Here is a 17,594-nt window from a genome sequence, read left to right as displayed (position 1 = left end):
ACAAAACACCTGCAAAGGCTTCCTAAACATTTAAAATGGTCCATTAGTCTGGTTCAGTAGGCTACACAATCATGGGGAAGACTACTGACTTGACAGATGTCCAGAAGCCAGTCATTGACACACTTCACAAGAGGATAAGCCACAAAAGGTCATTGCTAAAGAGGATGGCTGTTCACAGAGTCTTTATCCAAGCATCAGAGTCTGTATCCAAGCATAATAATGGAAAGTTGAGTGGAAGGAACAAGTGTGGTAGAAAAAGGTGCACAAGCAACCGGGATAACACACAGCTTTGCTAGGATTGTTAAGAAACGGCCGTTCAAAAATTTGGGGGTGATTTACAAAGAGTGGATTCCTGCTGTAGTCAGTGCTTCAAGAGCCACCACACACAAATGTATCCAAGATATGGGCTACAAGTGTTGCATTCCTTGTGTCAAGCCACTCATGACCAATAGACAAGGCCAAAAGCCAAGTGGAAAAGGAACTGGACTGTTGCTCAGGGGTCCAAGGTGTTGTTTTCAGATTAAATTAATTGTGCACTTCATTTGAAAATCAAGGCCCCAAAGTCTGGAGGAAGAGTGTAGAGGCCACAATCCAAGCTGCTTGAGGTCTAGTGTAAAGTTTCCACAATCTGTGATGGTTTGGGGAGCCATGTCATCTATGGGTGTAGGTCCACTGTGCTTTATCAAGACCAAAATCAGCGCAGCAGTCTACCAGGAAATTTTAGAGCACTTCATGCTTCCCTCTGCCAACACGGTTGTTGGAGATGGAAATTTAATTTACCGGCAGGACTTGGTGTGCAGCCCACCTGCAGCGATGGCCCCAGGGACTCCACTCCACCTTCAGGGACGCCACAGGGTCTCCACTTGTTGGTATCTCTGGCCACAGGTATGTCAGGTTTATTTACATGGGAGTCGTGACACCACTCACGGTTGCGGTCAGGGTTATGGGCGACCGCCACTGCAGGTTTAACGAGCGTCTGGGGCTGATGGGGTCTGCAGTTGGATGGTATGGCCTCCCGTGAGTGAGGCTGGCCCCAGGGGCTCGGGCGCATGGAACAACAGGTCCCAGAATAACTCAGTCTCAGTCCAAGATGTCTTTCAACTGTGCTTTACTCACTGTCAGATGTTCTGTGAGGAACCCGGGCGATGCTGAGTTGAACAAGGAGGAACCAGGTATCCTTTAGGTCGATCTAAGGGTAACCATTAACTCGCCTTCCTAGCACTTCTTGTTTCGGATAACCCCTGACTTGAAGTACCGTGGGATTCATCCAGGGAAGTCGCTGCTGCCTTTTCTCCCCTTTTTGGACCGTTTGCCAGCAGCGTGGACCAAGGAAGATGGCTCCTTGCTTGATCCTCCTTATGGGCCCCCTCATTGCTGTTGAGGCTCGGACTCTAGTTAGTTGTTGTGGGACTTGTGGTTCCCCTCACTGGCAGGTTTATCAGATCAATAAATGGACGTCTACTCTAGGGACCTGTTCCCTGTGCTTGCCTAGTCACCAGGAGTCTCCGTACTCGACCAGCTGACTTCAGTGTCTTTCTGACCGACTGGCTGGTAACCTCTCTCCCCCGCTAATGGCTACTACACGTGCAGGGTCTGACTAGCGTATCAGCGTGCATCTCTCCTCCAGCAACCCTCTTTTTGCGCATACTGCCACCAGACTGGCTAGCTCCTCCTACTTTCCTTACAGCCGCTGTCACCGTAGCTTCCAGACCCTCCCCTACACCCCTAGATGAGATGTGGAGGAATGCCCTTCTCTTGAGTCTGCCCAAGGGTCCCCTCTAACGTGTGGGAGACCTGGTTGCTATGTGTCTGTGCGTACACACCCTATTCCGGCCTTTGGAATTACCTGAAAGAACTGTCCCAGCATGGGTGCAGTACTCAGTGGTGCCTGACCAGGGGCGCCACATTCCCCCTTGGTTATCAACAGCATGTCCTCGGGCTGCAAAGACAAGAAAATTTTAAATACAACTTTTCCCACACAGGGGATATATTTACATTTAAAACATACCATGTACCATTCCACCACCCCCCCACCACCCACAAGTCTTGATCCCACCCAGAATCTTCCAGGAGGCAAGTCACCGGTCCCTTTGGTGACCAGGTCTGGGCCATCTGTATCCCAGCCCTTTCTTCCAATCTTCCTCTCCTGAGGAGGGTGGTGTAGGATAGGCCCCATAAACAGGCGTACAAGCTTCCGTGTGTGGGAGAGCAGGCCCCATAAACAGGCGTGATCCCTCGTGTGGGAGAGCAGGCCCCATAAACAGGCGTGCTCCCTGGTGGTGCAGAGCCATGCCCCATAAACAGGCAAACTCTGAGGGTTGGTACCACTGAGGTAACTTTTTACAATGCGAGAGTTTGTGGCTATAGCCAGTTCATAGCTTGTGGTCCATTTTTTTTTTTTAAGTGCACTTAACCTGGTGCTAAGGACTATTTTAAAAGGTTCTCGCAACAGTCCTTGCGGGCACATTTCACTTAAACGTTACTTTAACTTTCAGCATGTTAAACATTCTTAAACTAAACAGGTTCTCTACAAAGACATTTTAGACTACACAGATTTTCTCCTCTCAAGACCAGGGCTCTTATTTTCAGTGCTCTGATTCTGGGAGATTGCAGTATGAGCGTTTTGGGAGGTTTGGGCGTCCCCTAGTGGTAATGACTCTGGGGACCTGGTAGAAGCAGTGGGGATGGAGTCTGAGCTCACTAAGGTTTCCTTCGGACATTGAACCACGTCCAAGGTAAACCAGCCTCTCTCTCCCATATGCCTTTTGAACTCGACCACATCCCCAACAAAGAGATCACGACCAGAGTGACCCAGCTGTAGATGGGACTGGACGTCCCATCTAGAGACAAAAATCCCCTCCTTCACTCCAGACTCCACTATAAGGCTAGATTCACACACTGCGTTTTTTTGACGCTGTGTTTTTGTGCGTTTTTTGCGGCAAAAAACGCACAAAAACGCACCCGCGGCAAAAAAACGCGACAAAAAACGTGCTGCGTTTTGCTGCGTTTTTGCTCACTGCGTCTTTATGCGTTTTTTATCAGTGAACAAAAAAAAAAAGGTCTGATGTCATTTCCTTCTTCAATATGTTCTTCATTCTCCACTAATGTATGCAGGAGAGCAGACAGCTGCAGAACTACAAGTCTCAGCATACTCCATCCAATAGTGCATGCAGGAGAGCAGACAGCAGCTGCAGAACTACAAGGCTCAGCATGCTCCATCCAGGACTGTATGCTGGAGGGAGAGTCAGGGGGAGCAGACCTACAAGGCTTAGCATCCTCCATCCAATAGTGTATGCAGGAGAGCAGACAGCAGCTGCAGAACTGCAAGGCTCAGCCTCCTCCATCCAATAGTGTATGCAGGAGAGCAGACAGCAGCTGTCGAACTACAAGGCTCAGCATCCTCCTTCCAGGACTGTATGCAGGATTTCTTTGCCCCCCCCCAAAAATAAAATGACGTGGGCTTCGCCATATTTTTGTATGGTAGCCGGGTACAGCAGGCAGGTACGGGCTGCCCCCAACCCCCAGCTGCCTATTTGTACCCGGCTGGGAACCAAAAATATAGAGAAGCCCTTTTTTTTTAATTATTTCATGAATTTCATGAAATAATTAAAAAAAAAATGATGTGAGCTTCGCCTAATTTTTGTGTCCAGCCGGGTACAACTAGGCAGCTGGAGATTGGAATCCACAGTGCAGGGTGCCCATGCTTTCTGGGCACCCTCGCTGTGAATTGCAGTCCCGCAGCCACCCCAGAAAATGGCGCTTTCATAGAAGCGCCATCTTCTGGCGCTGTATCCAACTCTTCCAGCTGCCCTGATGCCGGGTGGCTCGCTGGGTAATAATGGGGTTAGGGCTAGCTGTATAGCTGGCCCTAAGCCCGAAATTCATGGTGTCACGCCAATATTAGACATGGCCACCGTGAATTTCTAGTAAAGATAAAAAAAAAACACAACACACAGAAAAATATTTTTATTAGAAATAAAACACAATTAGTGACTCCATCTTTATTGAAATAAATAACCCCCCTCCGCAGTAATCCTGGGTCAGGGTCCCGCGCCGTCCAATCCGGATCCAATATCATCTGATCGGTTTGCTGGAAGGCAAAGCGATCAGATGATGTGTCAGGTTCTAGGGGCTGAATCCCATCACACATCAGCTGATTGTATAAAAGCCGATTATACAATCAGCTGATGCATCGGTGCAAAAAAAAAAATACTCACTTATGTGCTGATTACCGGCAGCTCCTGCAGCGATGGGGCGGGAGTCTGATCCCGTCCGATCGGTGCAGCAGCTGCCGGTAATCAGGGATGAAGTCTCCTGACGCATCCGCTGATAGATGAAGCCGGCCGGCCGCTGGCGTCACCCTGAGACTTACGATCAGCTGATGCGTCAGGTGACTGCATCAGGTGATCCATCGCCAGGTCCTGCATCCTGCAGGCATACGTACCCGTGGAGACTGCACACTGCCGGAGCGGCGATACCGTGACAGAATCTGGGAGCGGACATGGCACCGGGAGTCTGCAGACAGGTGAATATAACTTTTTTTTTTTCTACTGTTCACTTTTGATTGCCGCTTCCACCTCCCGCCCAGACATGGCGCCGCACGGCAGCATACATGCACAGGACGGGAGGTGGACGCGGCGGGTGACGGTACCGGGAGGATTCACGCTTCTGTGTTTACTGACAGAAGGAATCCTCTTCCTGTACACGTCACTTTACTACCCACCTCCTGCGTTTATAGCTGCGTTTTTAGTCTTAGAAACGCACCAAAACGCAGCTATATTTGCAATTTGCGTTTCTCATTGCGTCTTTCAACATCCCATTGCACTCAATGGATGAAAAGCGCAGTGATAAACGCGGGAATAATTGACATGTTGCGTTTTTGTGGCACCACAAAAACGCAGCTGAAAAAAAACAGATGTGTGCGGACAGCAAAAATGAAAACTCATAGACTTTGCTGGGGAAGCAAAGTCCTGCAGTTTTGAGGCCAAAAACGCACCCGAAAGACGCGCAAAAACGCCGTTAAAAACGCACTGTGCGCACATAGCCTAAGCCCCACCCTGTGCGGCAGTTGAATTCCTCCACTACCCCACGGTGGCGGGGACCTCTGGCGTGGTGTCTGGCCCGCCGCAGGGACTGATTTTCCTGCAGGTCCCTAGCCTCCACTTGCTCTCTCTCTGGGTGGGCTTCTCAAGGGGGTGTCTGGCTCTCACACTACGCTGCCCTCTGTGGGCTGGTCTTCGTATTGCCATCACCTGGTCATCAGCAGGTAACCAGGTCACATACATGCTGGGGCTATATGCAACCAGGTCTTCCTCCCTGGCAGGGGGTGCTGCAACCTCCTCCAATCGTTGAGGGGGCAGCAGCGCGACCTCATGGCCTCCCTCTCTTTCAGAGGGTGCTGCGACCTCCTCCGGTCGGCTGGGGATCAGCAATGATGGCTGTAAGACCTCTTCTCCCTCCCTGGTGGAGGCTGCTGAGACCTCTTCCGGTCATTGGGGGGACAGCAGCGCAAGCTCAGGGCCTCCATTTCTCTCAAAGGGTGCTGCGACCTCCTCCGGTCGGGCAAGGAGCAGCCCTGGGGATGAGCTTTCATCAGCCAGGCAGGATGGTGAATCCCTCTCCAGCGGAGAGGGTGCTGTGACCGCTTCAGGTCGAGATGGCAGCTTGGGGATCAGGTACCTCTCCACCAGGTGTGCTGGGAACCGAGCACTGAGTTCTCTCTTTAGCCGGGCCAGTTCCTTGTCCACTTCAGGTCGGAGCGCAGGTGCTGGTTCCCCAGTCAGCGACTGGGGCTCTGTGACCACCTCGGGTCTGGCAATCGGGACATGAGGCGTTGCGGCCTGGTCTGGTCTGACAGTGGGCATCGCATCTGGTGCTGCATCGGGTGTCGCACCAGATGTCGCATCGGGCATCGCATCGAGCATTGCACCAGGCATCGCATCAGGCATCGCATCGGCTTCTGAAGACAATGCCGGGGGGTCAGCATACCAGGTGGAACAGGGGCGGTTTTGCACTCACTCAGATCCGTACTGAAGACATCCCGCAGCATGGTCACCACCACTGCCGACAACGACTCCAGCTGAGCGTGGGCGGTGCCTCCAGGCGGGCCTCGCTGCACCGACAACCGCAGGTTTCTAATTGCCATTATCATCTTGTTCTTCCAAGCGGCTATCTCTCGCCTGCTCTGCTCTTCCATACTGTGGGAAATTCTTCCCACTTCTGCCTCCAGCTCCTCTGCAGTCATGGGCCTGGTCCAACCCTGCTCTCCCTGGTCACCTCCTGCAGACGCCATCTTATCTCGGTCGTTGCTCATCATGTTCTGGTCACGCTGCAGTCTTAGTTTCGTTTCTGGTTGTTCTCCTCCCTTCGGACTGGGATGTCCCCGCAGTCCGGGGACAGATCCGCCCCTATCTTCTCTGGTCACTCCGCCAGAGCGCCCCCTCCAAGCTGGGACAGCCACTCCTCTTCGTGGGTGGTTAATTTTCTTTTGCGCGGGCGGCAGCTTCTTAAATCGCTCGTTTTTAACAGCAACAAAATGGCGGCGGTTCAAATTTTTCGATCGGACCGCTGAGGTGCACTGTCACCTGTCTAAACAGGTCTAGTCCTTGATCCTGTTCGTGACACAGAAAATGTGCAGCCCACCTGCAGCGATCGCCCCAGGGGCTCCACTCGTTGGTATCTCTGGCCACAGGTATGTCAGGTTTATTTAGATGGGAGTCGTGATGCCACTCACGGTTTGCGGTCAGGGTTGTGGGCGACCACCACTGCAGGTTTAACGAGCGTTTGGGACTGATGGGGTCTGCAGTCGGATGGTATGGCCTCCCGTGAGTGAGGCTGGCCCCAGGAACTCGGGTTCGTGGAACAACAGGTCCCAGAATAACTCAGTCTCAGTCCAAGATGTCTTTCAACTGTGCTTTACTCACTGTCAGATGTTCTTTGAGGAACCCGGGCGATGCTGAGATCAACCAGGAGGAACCAGGTATCCTTTAGGCCTGTCTAAGGGTAACCATTAACTTGCCTTCCTAGCACTTCTTGTTTCGGATAACCCCTGACTTGAAGTTTCCGTGGGATTCATCCAGGGAAGTCGCTGCTGCCTTTTCTCCCCTTTTTGGACCGTTTGCCGGCAGCATGGACCAAGGAAGATGGCTCCTTTCTCGATTCTCCTTATGGGCCCCCTCGTTGCTGCTGAGGCTCGGACTCTAGTTGGTTGGTGTGGGACTTGTGGTTCCCCTCACCGGCAGGTTTAGCAGATCAATAAATGGACGTCTACTCTAGGGACCTGTTCCCCGTGCATGCCCAGTCACCAGAGTCTCCATACTCGACCAGCTGACTTCTTCAGCGTCTTTCTGACCGACTGTCTGGTAACCGTTTTCCCCCGCTAATGGTATGTCTTATATAATATTCTAATTTTCTGAGATAATTACTTTTGGGTTTTCATTGACTGTAAGCCATAATCATCAACATTAACAGAAATAGATCACTCTGTTTGTAATGTCTCTATAATATATGCGTTTCCCTTTTTGCATTGAATTACTGAAATAAATTAACTTTTTGATGATATTCTAATTTATTGTGATGCACTTGTATATGCATAATGCTATTATGACAATCACTTTGTTATCAACAGGATTGTGGAGGATTTCTGACGCCCTAAAGGTGGTGTCACACATAGCGACACAGCAGTGATCACGACAAGCGATCTGACCTTATCAGGATCGCTGCTGCGTCGTTACATGGTCGCTGGTGAGCTGTCAAACAGGCAGATCTCACCAGTCCCCAGCTAGCAGTGATGCATGGAAGTGTAACTAAGGTAAATATCAGGTAACCAAGGAAAGCACTTCTGTTGGTTACCCGATATTTACCTTAGTTACTAGCGTCTGCCGCTCTCACGCTGCCAGTGCCGGCTCCCTGTTCCCTGCACTCCTAGCCAGAGTACACATCGAGTTAATTACCCGATGTGTACTCCAGCTACATATGCAGGGAGCAGGGAGCCGGCACTGGCAGCGTGAGAGCGGCGGACACTAGTAACTAAGGTAAATATCGGGTAACCAAGGAAAGGGCTTCTTGGTTACCCGATGTTTACCCTGGTTACAGCTTACCGCAGGCTGCCAGACGCCGGCTCCCTGCTCCCTTCTCGCTTCAGTTCGTCGCTCTCTCGCTGTCACACAGCGATGTGTGCTTCACAGGCGGGAGAGCAACATCCAAAAAATGAAGCAGGACATTCAGCAATGACTGGCGACCTCACAGCAGGGGCCAGGTTGTTGCTGGATGACACACACAGCGACAGCGACGGGATGTCGCTGCTACGTCACAGAAAATGGTGACTTAGCAGCGACGTCGTTGTCGTCGTCGCTATGTGTGACACCACCTTAAAGGCCCACCACAATCTATAGATTATTTTAAGACAGTCCATTGCCTGAATGCCATTCACAGACTATATAGACTGTCATAAAGCGTACTATTTGCTCTGCGCTAATGGTGCATTGTATCGCATTTTGTATGACTCATAAAACATTTATTTTTATTACTTGGTAGAAAATAGTCCATAACTGCGCAGATCGAATACCTGTTTACCTCCCCAGATCATTATCGGTATGCGATGGTTCCCATGTGCAAGATCCTGAAAGTTTTTATTGCTAATTGAAACAGTTTCTCAATTTTAGAAATTACAACAATCAAGTTGTGAAATGATAGGAAACATTTTGTGTTTATCCCGGCGCTCCGTACTCTATCAAGTGGCTTTCACTATTGTTTGTTTTAGCTAATGAATTCCCAATATGCATCTACTTCGGATCCATCATCATAATGCTGTGGTTGAGCTCCGCTTATCTCGTTGACATTGTGAAGCTATACATATTAGTAAGCGCTGAACTTCTTGGCTTTATCATGCTTGTAAAACAATTAGGACCCATCAGTAAGTGAAAGTCGAAACGAGAGGAGGGTTTTCAGTATGCGAAGAATGACAATTTTTGCTCAGATTTTTTCATTGGATGAGCAATTTAAAAGTAATTGAATCTTTCAACTGAAGCCAATTACATTGCTAAATTGCTTGCCTATATTTATTTATATAGAGGCTAAAAGTATGGTGTTTCCATTCCCTGAGTTCTTTTTAATAGTTTTCCTAGTAGAAATCATTAACTAAATGCTGCCAAGAACAGGAACCGCAAAATATATTTATCTCAGCTTGACCCCGACTAGATAAGGAAGTCTCCTTTGCATTGATAATAACATGGAAGCTATCTATTTTTCTTCCATTTAATAGAAGCCTTCTGTCACTGTTTGGTCATGGCATACTAATGATACTTTTGTGTGCTTCTATTAACCCATTACTGCTACAAATGAGTGGGATTCATCATCGTACATCACTGAATTGATACTTGTACTTGGTTTTTCCATGAGTGCCAAACAGCCCCGTCAAGGACAAAGGATTTGGAGGCAAACAGTATATTCCATCTATAAAGTCTGTCTTTGAATTTGTGAGATGTTGGGAATATTCCGCAGTCGTTTTTTATCTTTCACACAAGCAATTGCAGAATTTTGTATAAATCGTGTGCCCTGTAGCGACTACAGTGGATTAAAGTTTTTCTGGATCATTATAGAACTTCTAATCTCAATCTACTAGTTAGTAAGACCAGATACAAGGGCATGTAAAAGTTTGGGCACCCCTGGTCAAAGCTCCTGTTATTTTGAACAGTTAAGCAAATTGAAGATTAAATGATATATATATATATATATATATATATATATATATATATATATATATATATATATATATATATATATATATATATATATATATATATATATATATATAGCACCCCCTTTGGCAAGTATCACAGATTGCAAAAGCTTTTTGGAGTCAGCCATGAGTCTTTCAATTCTTGTTTGAGGGATTTCCATCCATTCTTCAATGGAAAAGTCTTCCAGTTCAGTGAGATTCCTGTGTCGTCTTGCATGCACTGCTCTTTTGAGGTCTAGCCACAGATTTTCGGTGATGCTCAGATCACGAGACTGCCATTTCTTAATTATATTTCGAACTGAGGAAAGGACAACTTGAAAACACTTATCTATCTTCTTATAGCCTTCTCCTGCTTTGTGGGCCTCCAACATTTTCAGCTCCTTAGAAGAACCCATGGCTGCTGATTTTAGGCACAAGGTTAGAGGAGACTGTATTTTTATAAAGCTATATAATTTGCATCACCTGAGCTTTCCTAACGATGAAAATGAACAAACCATAACCCGAACAGGCTAATTTAGGTCTGAAACCTTGGTGAAAGTTACCTGGGCACACAAATATCAAACGGTGCCTACATTTTTGCATGGGCCCAGTTTCCTTTTTGTTATTTTTAAAATATCAAAGATATAAATATATTTTTATTTTGCCTAAAATCTTTAACTTTATGCCTTTAGAGATCATTCCATCTTCAACTTGCTTAACTACTCACAAGAATAGTAATTTTGACCAGGGGTGAACAAACTTTTACATTCTACTATACAAGGACAAATTGCATAGGCAATATGTAATGCTTCTTTGCTCTTGTAATGGCTTACGAGTTACAATGCACATTACAATGATCCCAGGGTTTCTTCCAAATTTCCACTCTGTAATAAGCCAATAGTTCTGGCATTCTTATAGCAACACTTATAAAATTATCCCAAGTGACAACCCGTTTTAATTCCTTTAAACCCTACTGGATGATGAAATACACCTCTTTAAAAGTGTTGTTTTAGTGGTAATGCTATATTACCAGTAGCACTAGTTGTGCTATGTTATACATTTACTACCAAAGTGAAACATGGATTGCCCTTATATTCCCAGTACATTTCATGACTTGTAATCTGATGTCAAAAATCTTCTTACTGTCTCTAATATTCATTCACATTTGATATTTCTACCAAAGGACTATATTAAATCCATGGGGTGGCTCCTATTTTGATGAGAATGGGGCCCAGAAGAAACATTGGACTTGGTGGGATTTCAGCCAGCACGTGCATGCTCCTCGTTTCCAACCAATCACCTGTACGCTTAATTCCAATATTGAAGTTAAAGTTGTAAAACAGGATCAAGTTCATCTGTCGTTCACAAAAGATAAAGAGAAAGTTACTTTCAATGTTGGATCAAAACTTTTGGTAAGCTAGGTCTAATTTTTTATTTTCTTCATATAACCCGATCCTGATAAAATATCGACTATTAATTATAATATCAGTATAGACATTAGTTCTGTTATTAAATGTTTTGATAAGCAATTAATACTAGAAAAGCTGAACTTTGTGGATTTTATATCCCATTATTATGAGGTGCAAACTTTTAATTTAAAAGGGTTATCTAGCCAGGTAAAATTATTATTTTTTTAAAAAAAAGAAAAACAGTTCATTGATCTAAAATAAACATGTGATCGCTGCAGCAAATGGCTGGTAAAAGCTGTACAGTGTTACTGAAAGTGACTTGTTATCCAGATACACTTCCTTCATTAGGAAGTGGACACTGCCAAGAGACCTGAAAAGTCATAACTGAGTCATGGAGTAAAGTCACTAGTGTGAGTATTGTTCTTTTTGACCATTGTAAACTTTTTTCTAAATATTTTTTTTGGGGGGGACAAACCTTTTAAAGGTTTTGCTTTCCCTCACTAGGAAGCATTTAATCAAAACCCTTTAGATGTTTAATAATACATATGATCGGCATAGGCAGATTATAATTAGGGGAATCTGGGCTCGCGCCTGGGGCCCAAAGCTCTTGGGGGGCTCATGGCCAGATTGCTCTCTGTGTAATGTTGCGGTAACACATACTCACGTCACTCTTGTTCCATCAGTGCAGATCTCCAGGCAGGGAACTTCCCTGGAACTATACTGCCAGCAATACCCAACATCAGTGTAGCTCCAGAGGAGTTTCCGTCGCTGGCGTGATGATGTCATCAGCTAGCACTGGCGTCAGCATGTATGTACACTCAGACATCAAGAAGATGTGGAGCCCAGTGCACTAGAGCAGAATGCTGGGGTGAATGGGAGCATGTAGCCATTAACAGACAATACTTAAGATAAAAGCAATTACCCTACAGTAAGCAGGTAAATAGTGAAAGTACAAGTAAATATAACAGGGTGCTTAGTTGACACTATTTTGATCAAAAAAGCATGAAAGCCATTCCACGGTGTCCCAAATCCTGATGGTTCTATATCTAGTGATTCACCTCCCTTAAGTACCAGCAGGCCTCAATAAATGAGGGCAGAGCAGGACCCAAGCATGACTGTTTTGCACTTGCCCTTGAAAGCTATATCAGAACTACTACCTTTAGTAAACCTGCATCCCCTATATACAATCCCAAGTCTACTAGCCAGCAAGGGAAGCTACAAGGACAGATTGCATAGTCAGTATCTAATGCTTCTTTTCGCCTATGGTGGCATTGTAAGTTGTGAAGTAAAGAAAAGCAAGGTTAGATTATAAAAAATAGCCCAACCTCTAAACATCTCACAATGCATTGTTCAATTCCTCCTCCTAAAAAGGACTATCACTCATCTGCAAATGTACCAAGACATGACCGTCCACCTAAACTGACATCCCAAACAGGGAGAGTACTGGAGAAGCAGCGAAGAGGCCTATGGTCACTCTGGAGGAGCTGCAGAGATCCAGAGCTCAGATGCGAGAATCTGTCCATGGGACAACTATTAGTCATTTACCGTATTTTTCGGACCATAAGACGCACTTTTTTCCCCCCAAATGTTGGGGGAAAGTGGGGGGTGCGTCTTATGGTCTGAATGTAGGGCTGCACGGAATGAGGGTGCTGCGGTGGAGCGGGTCATCGGGGGCATGAGCAGGCTGCAGCAGCGCCTGCCGTGACCACGTGGACCCACTCATTTAATATGCATGCCCATCATCCCGCCCATCATCTCTCAGCGCTGACAGGTGGGCGGGATGATGGACGAGGGATAAACAGCCGGCCCACATGATCACCCCTGGCAACTACAGCCTGGAGTGATCATGTGCGGCTGTATTCACTGCACCCCATGCATCATCATCAGCACGGGATGCAGTGAATCAGTACACTCACCTGTCACTGTTCCCCTGCAGTACCGCTATTTCCTCCTGGCTGCCGCTGAGTGAAGCCGTCCCCGTTCCCCTGCAGCACCGCGATGTCCTCCTGGCTGCCGGCGGCCGCTGAGTGGAGACTAGCGGTGCGCATAGCGATAACGTCATCGCTGTGCGCACGTGTCCACACGCAGCCGCCGGCAGCCAGGAGGACATCGCGGTGCTGCAGGGGAATGGGGACGGCTCCATTCAGCGGCCGCTGGCAGCCAGGAGGAGATCGCGGTACTGCAGAGGAACGAGAACGGGGACTGCTCCACTCAGCGGCGCTGCCGCTGACACAGACGGGAGGAGGAGCAATGCTGCAGGGAGTGAGGTGAGGTAAGGTGAGTATGAACGTTTATTTTTTTTATATGCCACAGGATGCGGGCCGTATACCAGCATGGGGGTGTATAGCATGATGGGGGTATATTATGAGCAGGATGGGGGGATATTATGAGCAGGATGGGGGTATATGAGCTGGATGGGGGTATATTATGAGCAGAATGGGGGTATATTATGAGCAGGATGGGGGTATATTATGAGCAGAATGGGGGTATATTATGAGCAGGATTGGGGTATATTATGAGCAGGATGGGGGTATATTATGAGCAAGGATGGGGGTATATGAGCAGGATGGGGGTATATGAGCAGGATGGGGGTATATGAGCAGGATGGGGGTATATAGCAGGATGGGGGTATATGAGCAGGTTGGGGGTATATACTGTATATACAAGGCATGAGGATCATTACCAGGATGGGGTATCTTAGTAGAGAATTTGGGGACATTACCCCCATAACAGTGTCAGCAGCAGATCCTCGCCCCATAACAGTGTGTCATGACTCCATTTTTTGCTTAAAATTTTATTTTCCTATTTTCCTGCTCTAAAAGCAGGGTGCATCTTATGGTCAGGTGCGTCTTATAGTCCGAAAAATACAAATCTGACCTTTATGGAAGATTTTGGAAGATGTTATTTTGAAAGCAAGCTATAAGAAGTCCTGTTTGCAGTTTGCAAAAAGCCATGTAGAGGACACAGCTAGCATGCGGAAGAAAGTGCTCTGGTTAGATGAGACCAAACTAGATCTTTTTGAGATAAATGTAAAACGATATGAGCGAGTGAAAATTAACACTGCTTATCACTCTGCAAACACTATGTCCACCTTCAAACATTGTGGTGGCCATATTATGCTGTGGGGATGTTTTTCTTCAATGGGGACAGGGAAGCTGATTAGAGTTAATGGGAAGATGGAGGGAGCTAAATACAGGGCAATCCTGGAGAAAAACTTTGCTAGAGGCTGGAGCGTAGGTTCATCTTCCAGCAGGACAACGACCCTAAACATACTGCCAGAGTTACAATGGAGTGGGTTTAGAAGAAAGCATATTCATTTGTCTGAATGTCCCAGTCACACAGTTCAGATCTAAATCCCATTGAGAATCTGTGGCAAGACTTGAAAATTGCTGATCACAGATGATCTCCATCTAATCGCACTGAGCTAGAGCTATTTTGAAAAGAATAGACAGAAATTTCAGACTCTAGATGTGCAAAGCTGGTAGAGACATACCCAAAAGGCTTACAGCAGTAATTAGAGCAAAAGATGGTCCTACAAAGTAGTATTGCTACTTTGTGTTGGTATAGCACATAAAATCACAATAAGGGTAAGTAGACATGGCGAGTAATACGGAGCAAGTGGAATGTGATAAAAAAAAAAAAAATCGCATTTCACACGGACCAATATTACTCTATGGGCCTGCTCCCATGAGCAATTTTTTTCTCAGCCCTAATCAGACCAAGAAACCAATTGCAGCGGGCTGCGGGTGCAATGCAATCCTGATTCACTCGCACCAATTCAAATCTATGGGTGTGAAAGAAACATTACATTGCACTCGCATTTAAGTGGAGTGCAATGCGATTCTCACACCAGCCGGCAACGGAAGAGATGGGGAAATAAATCCCTCCCTCCCCAGCTGTGGTCTTATCGCAGGATCGGACCACAGTCGCATGACACTCTGATCTTGCTGTGCTGCGAGCGTGAGCCGAGTGTCATGCGAACACTCGCACTAATCCCTTGTGGCCCCAGCCTAAAATACATTTAAGTTTCTGGGTGTAATGTGAAAGAATGGGAAAACATCCATAGGCTATGAATTATTTTTTAAGGCACTGTATATAATGGTACCCTACATACAATTTAGTAAAGGTATTATTTTCATCGTTGACCAAACGCATTGCTTTTGGTACAAAACGTTGCACTATGAACTTCAAAACTGTTTCCATTTAAATCATGCAATATTATAGCAACATTATCATTCCCCAATATTACTACATTCAAGCCCAAACTAAGATTCTAATCTTTTTGTAGTGGTTTATAAAACAAAGCTCTATGAACAATATATTAACCAGTAATATATTTTTTTTTCTGCAGCTGAAAAATACTGCAAGCACTTCCAGCATGATGCCGAGCACTAGTGAGACTGAGATCCACTGTTCTAAAAAAATTGAAATCTTCCGCCTTTTAAACAAAATCCGCAGCCTAGTGAGAAGCTCGGTCATATCTAAAGATGGAGAGGAAATAATACAGGGCTACATTTACCAGCTACAGAAAGTTTTTAAGCTCATTATTGCACTTATCAACAAACAAGTGAATACAGCAAGACTACTCAGCACAACGGAAATACAAGAAAGTGTGACTGCTGTGAAGAAGCCTTGTCCGCATTCTGACAAAAGCTTTCCCTCTAAAACTGAAAAAAAGAATACGCTGCCAAATAAAAAAAAGCTGCCACATTAATGATCCAAAAGACAAATAAAACATATCTATGGCTGCAAAAGATTTACCAGACATTGTTATATTGCATCAGTATCACAGTACAGATATCCTGTACAAGATTTATTCCGTTGTAAGATACAGGTATTTCAGACAGTAATTCAAAATGTCATGTACAAAAATAATTATAAAAACTGTAGAAAAATGTCTCTTTATGGAAAACAATCAATATCTTATGCAGGGGTGAACACAGACAGAAGAGGCTTCTGTGAAAGAACAATATATGGGCCGTTTGCAGTCCAATAACTTCCCAATGCACAATTCCATATACTTTAGAGATAGAAGTGGCCCCCTTACATCTTTAGCCCCTGTGCACAGTTTGCACCAATGGTATCTTTTCACTTGGCTTAACCCCTTCACCCTGTGCGATTTTCCATTTTTCGCTTTTTCCTCCCTTTCCTCTAAGAACTATAACATTTTTATTCTTTCTTCAATATAGCCATATGAGGTTTGTTTTTTGAGATGAGTTGTGCTTTGAATGACACTATTCATTCTGCCACATAGTGCACTGGAAAAAAGGAAATAAATTCCAAGTGCAATGAAATTGCAAAAAATGTGCAATTCCACAATGTTTTTTTTTATTTACCATGTTCATAGTATGGTAAAACGTAACCGGCAGTATGATTCCCCAAGTCAGTATGTGTACATACGGTAGATACCAAACATGTATTTTTTTTTTTTATTTAAGTGGTGAAAAAAAATCAGAAATTTGGCAAAAAAAAAAAGCATTTTTAGATTTTGTTGCCATTTCCCGAAATCTGTAACCATTTGTTTTTTGGGATCTTGGGCTGTATGATGGCTTATTTTTTGGGACCTGAGCTAATTTTTTTACCGATACCATTTTGGGGTAGGTACAATCTTTTATTACAATGTGGCAGCAACCAATAAAACGTAATTGTGATATTTTAATATTTTTTTCTCGTTATGTCGTTTAACAACAATTACCGTATTTTTCACTTTATAAGACGCACCTGATTATAAGACGCACCCCCAAATTTGGTGAAGGAAAAGAGAATTTTTTTTTTTAATGTTCAATGGGGTCCATCTTATAATGCCAGTGTCCGTCTAACAAATCATATAGGGTATATGTCCCTCATAGCCCCCATCCTAAAATTAGCCCCCTTAATCTGGATATTGCCCCCTTATATTGAATATAGCCCCCTTGTGCTGGCACACGTTCCCCTGTGCTGCCTATGGCCCCCTATGGATTGCACACGTTCCCTGTGCTGCCTATGGTCCCCTATGGATTGCACACATTCCCCTTTGCTGCCTATGGCCCCCTATGGATTGCACACATTCCCCTGTGCTGCCTATGGCCCCCTATGGATTGCACACATTCCCCTTTGCTGCCTATGGCCCCCTATGGATTGCATACGTTCCCCTGTGCTGCCTATGGCCCCCTATGGATTGCATACGTTTCCCTGTGCTGCCTATGGTCTCCTATGGATTGCATATGTTCCCCTGTGCTGCCTATGGTCCCCTATGGATTGCACATGTTCCCCTGTGTTAGATATCGCCCCCATGCTGCTGCCCATAGTAAAATAAAACACTTTCCTTACCTCCTTCAGCGCTGATCTCCCTCCTGTCTCCCTCCGTGCTTCTCTTCCTCCACTTCCTGGTTCTTGGTGCCGATCATGTGATCGGCACAGCAGAGTGACTTCATCTCTGCGTGCCTGATCACAGTGGAAGCAGGGACACCGGGGAGACACACTGGAGG

General features: G+C 45.9%; 1 protein-coding gene across 1 annotated transcript in view; it reads left to right on the top strand.

The window, feature by feature from the left end:
• ERICH6B (glutamate rich 6B) overlaps positions 1 to 16,320 on the top strand; it is a 441,806-nt gene extending 425,486 nt beyond the window's left edge. The window contains exons 12-13 of the mRNA XM_075334387.1: positions 10,902 to 11,130; positions 15,479 to 16,320. Coding sequence (XP_075190502.1) covers positions 10,902 to 11,130; positions 15,479 to 15,841 — 592 coding nt within the window. The 3' untranslated portion in view covers positions 15,842 to 16,320. The remainder of the gene's footprint in view (positions 1 to 10,901; positions 11,131 to 15,478) is intronic.
• The last annotated feature ends 1,274 nt before the right edge of the window (positions 16,321 to 17,594 follow it).

This window comes from Anomaloglossus baeobatrachus, chromosome 2 (genome assembly GCF_048569485.1).
Source record: "Anomaloglossus baeobatrachus isolate aAnoBae1 chromosome 2, aAnoBae1.hap1, whole genome shotgun sequence".
Taxonomy (NCBI): Eukaryota; Metazoa; Chordata; class Amphibia; order Anura; family Aromobatidae; genus Anomaloglossus; species Anomaloglossus baeobatrachus.
Note: the sequence above shows the minus strand (reverse complement) of the source record. Positions and strands in the feature narration are given on the sequence as shown.